The sequence below is a fragment of the Caenorhabditis remanei genome, chromosome X (genome assembly GCF_010183535.1).
Source record: "Caenorhabditis remanei strain PX506 chromosome X, whole genome shotgun sequence".
NCBI classification, from domain to species: Eukaryota; Metazoa; Nematoda; class Chromadorea; order Rhabditida; family Rhabditidae; genus Caenorhabditis; species Caenorhabditis remanei.
In genome coordinates, this window is record NC_071333.1 from 2,097,779 (window position 1) to 2,106,060 (window position 8,282).

Here is an 8,282-nt window from a genome sequence, read left to right on the forward strand (position 1 = left end):
AAATAGTAGCAATTATGGAAAAATAGATTCAGGACGGGTCTCTAGAAATAAGTTGATTTAGATAAAGTCTTAGTATCCTTAAGGCCCCCAAACCATCTGAAAAATACGAATTTTCGAGAACCGTGAATCCTGTAATATGTAGAAGAGCCCCTGTGTGCCGGTTTGCAGCGGTATATCTCGGTTCTCAAAGGAAACATCAAAAAGCTGTAAACTGACAAAATATAGCTTAACATTCGTAGAGTATTTTTTTTGTGTTTTTTTTTGAAAATGTTTTCATATCTTTGAAGACATCCAAGGTAGAATGCTCCAAACTCTTGCTGGCGGGTGCGCCTCTATTACAGATTTAACGGTACCTATGAAAAGACTATTCGCGTTAGGGATGCAACAATTCTAGAAATTTAGTATTAGGGTGTTTCAAAAGCATTCTAATATTTGTTGATCTAAAAATTAATATTCTGTATTTCCGCTAGACCATCTTCATCGACCGCTGCCGCACCAGCTCCACCAACTGCCCCACCCGAAGCAATGGCCTGACCATCGGCAAAACGTGGCAAGTCTCAGTAGAGGGTTTGAGATTTGGGCACTGTTCGAGATGTGATTGAATGATGTTTGAATTTTTTTCTTAAAATAATTTTTTTCTCCAACCATCAATTGAATTTTTCTCAAACAGTCCCCAAAATAATTTGCCCTCGATCGTTTTCCCTTGACTGCTTTATTTAACTTTTTATCTACGTCTTTTTTGTATAATAAAATATATAATTTATTAATACGTGACTTCTTTTGAATAAGTTGAAGGGAAGATGTGGAGGAAGAATGGGAAACAGGGAGCGGAAATCAAAACGAATGAAATAAAAATTTAGAAAAAAATAGGCTTGATATCCGAGGAAAAACCGAACAAGATGATGAGCACATTCCAGGGAAAGTGTCTACTTCATTTAGTCGGGTGTCCTCCGAATCCTGCAAATACAAAATTTCAAGTCTTTCCAAAAGAAAAAGTCAAGCCAACCGTTTTGATCGTGATCTTCTACTTGTAGATCGCCGATAGAGCCCTCTGGTGATGGTGGTGGATCTGAAAAATTACAGATTAATGTTTTTGATACAAATTAATTTCAAAAACCAACCATTCTCCACATCGATATTGTGAAGATGATTTGCCAAGTACTGCGGTCCAAAGTAAATTTATAATGATAGGATACATATTTGTGTTGGCTATCTGAAAATGTGAAGACTTTCCCCAGATTTGGGTGTCTAGCCGAGTTATGATCAAAAAAGTCGTACCCCCCCCCCTCCATGGTAAAAATGAGTCGTACCCCCCCCCCCCCCCTCCATGGTAAAAAAAGGCTGGGTGATGAAAATCAAAAATACTTTTGATTTTAGTTATTTAGACATAGAGTAGTACTCACACAAATTTTCAGACTCGTCTGGCCATGTTTCAGTGTGTTACAGACACCTCTTCCATTTTTTGGACTCAAAAAGATTGATCTCTCGTAAGATTCCAGATTATTACTCAAAGTTCATGAAACTTTGAGAAAGTAGTGGAATGTATATTGAATTTTACACGGTTTGATAGAAATTTTTTTTCTACACATTTCTTTTTCTTTGGATCCTGAAATTTCTCAAAACTGAGCGAGTTACAGCCGGTGAAAGTTTTGGGCAGGAAAAGAGGGAGGGATCGAATTTGCTCATTTTTTGACTGTTTTTTGAGTATAACTCAAATGCATCAACTTCATTTTGAAATTTGTTTTTTTAGCTATCTTATCTTTTTCATGCCAAGTTACATAACTGTACCAAATTTCAAAGCTCTCGGTTCACTACAACTCGAGATATCAAGAGAAAAGTGAAAAACTCGAGAAAAAGAGTTGTCCCCCTTCTTTTATGGCCATAAATCATAATTTTCTAGATTTCCAAATAGATTTCCAAAAATCAAAAATTTCCTTCGAATGTTTATTGAAAATTTCTTAAAGGCTTTGGCTTTTCTGATATTTCTATTTCCAATTACATTAACTCTTATGTTAATTTTCCTTCCAAATATTTAATCCTTTCTCTTTCATTTCCCCCTTATGCTGGCTTTATTATACCTCCTCCCTCCAATTACTATTATGAGGAGTTTGTGCTCTGCGTCTCCTTTTTCCTCCACAATATTTTTCCGGTGATCTTATGAGATATAAAAGTGGGCGTTATCCAGTGAAAGGGTGATATTTAATTGTTGCGCCAAACATGAAAGGATATAATTAGAATTTAGAAGGCGTGATTGACGAATTTACGACAATCTTATGAAATACGAAAGTGAGTGGGCGGATGGAATTTGAGCATGGAGAGTATAGAAGACTCCGCCCTTTTATGAAAAATGTATATAAACCCCGTCGTGAGAGATAAACTTTATTTCAATTCAGATCACTATGTGAAGAGGTCGCCCGGCTACAATATTTTCTTTAAATTCTAATATTCTTATTTGTTTATTTTGAATGCTGTTCGGTTAGATTGGAGGATTCACGGACGATGGAAAACGCTATTGGAATGAGTAAGTTGTAGGGTTTTGCTTTTGAGGGCATCTGGTTTAAACATCCTGTCGCTAGAGTACACTTTATATCAATATAGGTCATTATGTGGGGGCTAAACTCTGCAATTATTGAAAAAAAAGTGAGTTTGGGTAAGGAAACTAGTGCGAGGTTTTTAGGTCATATGGGGTGAATCTAAATAGGTTATTGCAGGATATTGGGAACAAAGCTCATTGTAACTTGTTAGTTTTAAGGTTAGCCAACTGACTCCTTCATGTACATGAAGTTGAACTGAAAAACTGAAAAAATGAAAATAAGTCTCTGGAGTGAAAGGTGAGCCAAATATTTGAATACGTATATATACCTTATTTGTCACTGGCAATCGGATAGACATAGTCTCCCAAATACGTTTTTTCGAAAATGACCACTTTCTGATTTCATGAGAAGTGCAAATTTTCACATTTTCATTTATAGTAATTCGGGAGTCACAGCTGGAAACATGAGTCTATTATCTTTTATGAAGCCGTGGTCTATATCTTGCGATTACACTTTAGTTTGAGAAGATTGCTCTTGAATTGACCGAGTTACGATGTCTCGAAGTGGTTCAACTCAAAAAGTTGAAAAAAAATGGAATTGTGCCTGCCATTCTTTGGAAACTTAAAAGGGGCACGTAATATTTTTGTTTTGTTTTAGTTGGGGTAAGAGCTATCATTTCCCAAAATATCTAAGAAATCCCAGCGTTACACCCTGGGTCATTCCCATGTCAGTTATTGAATTAAAAGCACTGTTCAAGCAAGTAATCTTGCTTCTTACTGCCATTAACAATAATATATAGTTATTTATCTTTTTTCTTGGTTTAGCGAGGCTAGAAAATATACTGATCAGGTTTGATTTTCTTTTTTAGAAAAAGTTAGACGTAAATGAGCACTATGGGCAGTCAATAACAAATAAACATTTTGAAATTATGGCAAGTAGTACATGTAAATTCGAACAATTAAAATAAGATGCATTTCTTGGGAAAGTATTTCTTACTTTTCAATTATCTTTTTTGTTTTTCGATTTCGTTGTGCGTTTTTTTAGTATATCCAAAGTGCACTGATTGTGAGTGCATTGGTTTACATATAAACTTTGAATTAAAAAATTATTGTCGTAACATTACAATTTATTATTTCACGTTTACCAAGGGAAGACACCACACACCAAATTCGATGACAGTGTTTGATCCTTGTTGAAGCTCTTTTCAGGAATCTTTGATGAATAAGGATTTCATAAGAAGAATGCTTGTTCAGGACTCATACATATCTTGCCTCACAGAAAGATTTTTTATTTCCGAAACGAAACCATACATTTTAGAAAAGCGAATATAAATAGAAATTATGAAAAAAATCACGAGGATCTGAAGTTATATCTTGAGGTTCCTGTGTAGTTTTTTTGATATGGTTATGGGCATCCACCCGACATTCCCCAATACGATTTCTTTGCTCGGGGTAATAACAGACCAGGAGGTTATCTTGAAGTGCATACAATTTGTTTTCTCATCGCATCTGAAAAAAGTTTTTTGGCGTGTAAATGGCCGCAGGATGATATTTGGTAGATATGAATTCAGATTGTTCACCCGCGAAACCGAAAGTCTGATAGAGCGAGTCGAGAACATGAAAACAATTGAAAACAACTGAAAACAATTTTTGTCTCGTTTTTCTGGTTTGGCTAAATTTTCAACCAAAAATTTCCAGTCCATGAGTTATTTTTGGACTTCAAACTGGTTTTCGAAATCTCCGAAAAAAAATTACCTGACTTCTGGTGCTCTGGAAGATTGTGGGACGTCTGGAACTGCGGCTGAAGTTGATGGTCCGACTACATTCGAGGAGGAAGTACCTTTTTGCTGGCTTCTGACCGGTCTTGGACTGTTTGTTGCAACTGGAATCGGAGGCGTCTCATTTACGGAAACTGATGATCGTTGATGTGTTGCGACAACTGGTCCAGAAGGTCCATCTAAGCTCCTAGCGCCCCTGAAAAATTGCGCTACCATTTTTCAAAAAAAATTGGTTTCTCGTTTTCATTTTTGGGTATATTTTTTGTCGGGCTTTCTCAAAAATCCAAATTTTTGTTTTCAATTTCCGAAACGGAATAGAAATGACTTACTTTTCTCTTGATGGTCCGGACCGTGCCTCTGCACCATTTGACACTACTCGATTTTGAGCAGATCCATTCTGTCGGTTGTTTGTAGTACTAGGAACTCTTGGACTTGCTGTTGGTGCTCCATTCACGGCAGCTGATCCAGAACTTCCAGCAGAATTGGTCCGACTACTGGAAAAAGTTTTCTTTTGAGTCACTTTCTCGGTGTCTAGAGGTGTGTCATTTCCAAAAAGTGTGAAAAACGACTTACTTTATATGAGCATCTACCCGACATTCTCCAATAAGATTTCTTTGCTCGGAATGATAACAGACCAGGAGGCTATCTTGAAGCGCATACAATATGCGTTGCTCATCGCATCTGAAAAAAAGTTTTTTTGGCGTGTAAATAGCCACAGGATCATCTTTGGTCCATATGAATTCAAATTATTTTCCCGCGAAACCGGAAGTCTAATACAGCGCGTTTGAACACCACTCGGGAGCGTGCCAATTGGAATCGCCGCTCAGCCAAATCGCATTTCATAACGAGGGGGAGTTTCGTTATTCTGGCTGTTTTCAATTAAACTTTCAGCACTCAAAAAATTTCAGATACATTTTTTGAATTTCGCGCTAATTTCACCGGATGATTCATGTGGACTTTTCATGACCCTGTGAATGGTTTGAATCTTACCTCTTCAAGAATTGGTAAGAACATGGTAGACCGAGAGCCATGTAGAAAAAGGCCACATTGTCCAATCCATATTCCGTAAACCATATGATCGCGTCTGGGTCGTTTGTCAGGATGTGAATGAACCTCAAAAGGTTTTTTCAATTCAGAATGATAATTTACAAATACTCACAAAGCCTCCAGAAACTTTGGATCGGCTCCAAGCTCATTCTCTTCTACGAAGCGTCGGCATGATTCGTCTAGAGTAAATTCACATGTTTTCATTTTTTTCTTCCATCCGGAAATCAATAAGGTTTCTTTCGGTATCCGGATGGTACCCAATCATTTTAAATACGTTTTCCTCTTGCCAATGCACCGTTCTTAACGTATCAAACACTCTGAATTAAATTCTTGTAATATAAAATGTAATCAAATAAAAACTCACGCTTTTTTCACTTTGTCATCACGTATGTTCTTTTTTAAATAAGGAGGGGGTACTTGACCCGGACGACTTGAGATCTGGTTGGATCCAGAAGTGAGTTCGGAGAGATCTATGAAGTGAGAATCGGCGTTCATTTTCTAAAAAAAACAGAAAATTAAGGATAAAGGGAAGGAAAGGGGGTGTTGAGGTTATTCGAAATGTAAATGACAATGAAATGTTTCGAAACAAGGGGAATATTTTCAAGATAAAAAGGAATTTTGAAGCTATTGAAGCTATTTACATTTTTTTTCAAGTCAGAATGCAGACACAGTAGTAATTTTTCACTGAGTCTGCATTTTGTCGCGAGAAAATAATGTCCCAATTTTTTTTGACAATACATATTTATTTTTCAAGATTTTAAAAATTATGATTATTAGCTAATACGTTATTTGTCTTTTAGACTGAAGTTTGCCTTAAATGTGAATGACCAGCATTGGGACTTTCAGATCTCGTTGATTATTTGTGTATTTTACTACTTTAGCTAACTAAAAAATAATTGAAACACTCACCAACCAATGATTCACAAAAAATCAGAATAAGTGTTGAGTCGACCAGCCATTCCGGTAGGCAGTCATTGGCAATCACCAAGCTCTGAAAACATTAAAGGTTACGAATGATACAATGTTCATTAAAGCAATGAACTGAAGTTAAATTTAACAAAAAAGGATTATATTCAATTTTCTCAAATTTATCTCAAAATTTTTTCAAAAAAAATTTTGAGGGGACATTTCAAAATACTAATTTGAATGTGAGGATGTTTAGAAACTTCTGCTTCTTAAAATAGTTGAAGAAATCAAAATTCAATAATACATTGTGGAAATGTGGTAGCGTTTTTCCCGTCAGCACACACCCTCCTTGTTCTCTCTCAAATTGTTTCTACTTTTTTTTTCCATATTTGATTAAAAGTGTACTAATAGTAAGATGAACTCTGATTTTTTCATAGAGTAATATGGGTTTCTGCGAGTCCATTTGCATATCGCAAGAATTTTTTCAAATTTTATGGCTATTTTTGCAAATAATTCTTTCGGTATGAAAATGAACTGACGGAAACACATACATTTTTCGGTGAAAAAATCAGAGTACACCTTTAATTTTAGTGTCGCCGGAGGCTTCTCGCTGAAAAATTCAGTCAATTCCCACTAATTCTGCTAATTTTTTTCAGCTCAATGTCTGATCAATCTCCTTGAGGTAAAAAGCGGCAATGCGATGTAACTCCGTGCAGAAAAGCACCAAAAAAGAGAAATAACGTCGCATTCAATGAATCTGTTCTTACAACTGCGCTCCACCGAAATCTCTTTGAAAAATGTCTCATTTTCTTTGGGTCTCTCAATTTCAATCACAATTTGCTTCGGTTTTGGTAGAGCGGGGTTGTGAGAAGCGTTTCGTGCTAATATTACAGGTTTTTGTTTTTAAAACAGAACAAAATACGCATACGTTTTGTGCAATCAAAAGTTTTTTCCGGCGTGTAATATCTTCTCGGTTGCAAAACGTGTATCTATCTTCTAAAAATTTTTCAATAAAGTTTTTGATGCTTTTCGGTATTATGACCAAAATATTTTTTTAGTTTTTTTTTCAACAATTAGTTTTTTTTGGGTTTACGTGTCTCAGTGTAAAATTATTGTTAGAAAAATGTGGTTTTCAGAAATCAAATTGCTACGACCAGATTTTTTTTCTTCAAATTCAAATTTTGATAACGAAGTCAGTTCTCAAAAATTCCCAGGTTCTAAAGAAACCTTTTTTGTGAATTAAACTATAAAAATGAATAATTTTAGTTTATTACTGCTATGACACCATGTTTCTATTTGCCTCAATGTCTTATCTAACCAGATAAATGAACCAAAAGATAAGGAACAGGGAAAATGAGCGAAATTTTCGAAAATGTTGACTTTAACAAATGTGATTATTCAAAAAGGTGGTTTTTTTGACAGTGAAACTTATTAATTGCAAACATTATGTTTTTTTTTTCCAAACGTAAAAACTTTTTTTTCAGAAATCTCTTTATATTAAAAAAAAGTTTTACTTAAGAAAAGACCATAAGACCACTTTCTTGGGTAAATTACGGAAATGACATAATCTACAAGCAATGCAAAAAAAGAAAAGAGGACATGCCATCGACAGACATTCGCTATTTTTGCCTGCTAGCTATGGCGAGGCGTACATAAAATCGAATGTGTGTGGCCTGAAGGCAGCCTAATAGTTGTGAAGGAGAGGAGGGAGTGTATGTCAGCGTTGAGGAAGAATGGAGACGCAGAAGTCAAAAAAGATGGAAGGCCTCTCTGTTCTCTTCCCAATACACAATCCTTCCACTCAATGTGTTGCATCGGGCTGATTGATAGATAGGGGGAGGGAGACGTATTCGTTTTGTGTGCGGTCTAGGGAAGAGGGGGGAAATGGGAGGAAAATGTAATTCATACGTGATCAGGAGCTGGCTGGGAGGAAAAAGGTTTGTGTGGTGAGAAAATTTCAGGAATTTGAAAATAAAAAAAAATAATTATGTCCGAGGAAAAACTGTTCCACCTAGGCT

At 35.9% G+C, this 8,282-nt stretch overlaps 1 protein-coding gene across 1 annotated transcript; it reads right to left on the reverse strand.

The window, feature by feature from the left end:
• Nucleotides 1-996: 996 nt before the first annotated feature.
• Nucleotides 997-5,562, reverse strand: GCK72_022435 (uncharacterized protein; the record flags this gene model as incomplete). The annotated part of the gene is made up of 6 exons (XM_053734823.1): nucleotides 997-1,069; nucleotides 4,289-4,507; nucleotides 4,641-4,805; nucleotides 4,885-4,992; nucleotides 5,302-5,424; nucleotides 5,471-5,562. 6 exons carry the CDS (start codon nucleotides 5,560-5,562, stop codon nucleotides 997-999), a joined length of 780 nt encoding a protein of 259 aa, XP_053578389.1.
• Between the last annotated feature and the right edge of the window lie 2,720 nt (nucleotides 5,563-8,282).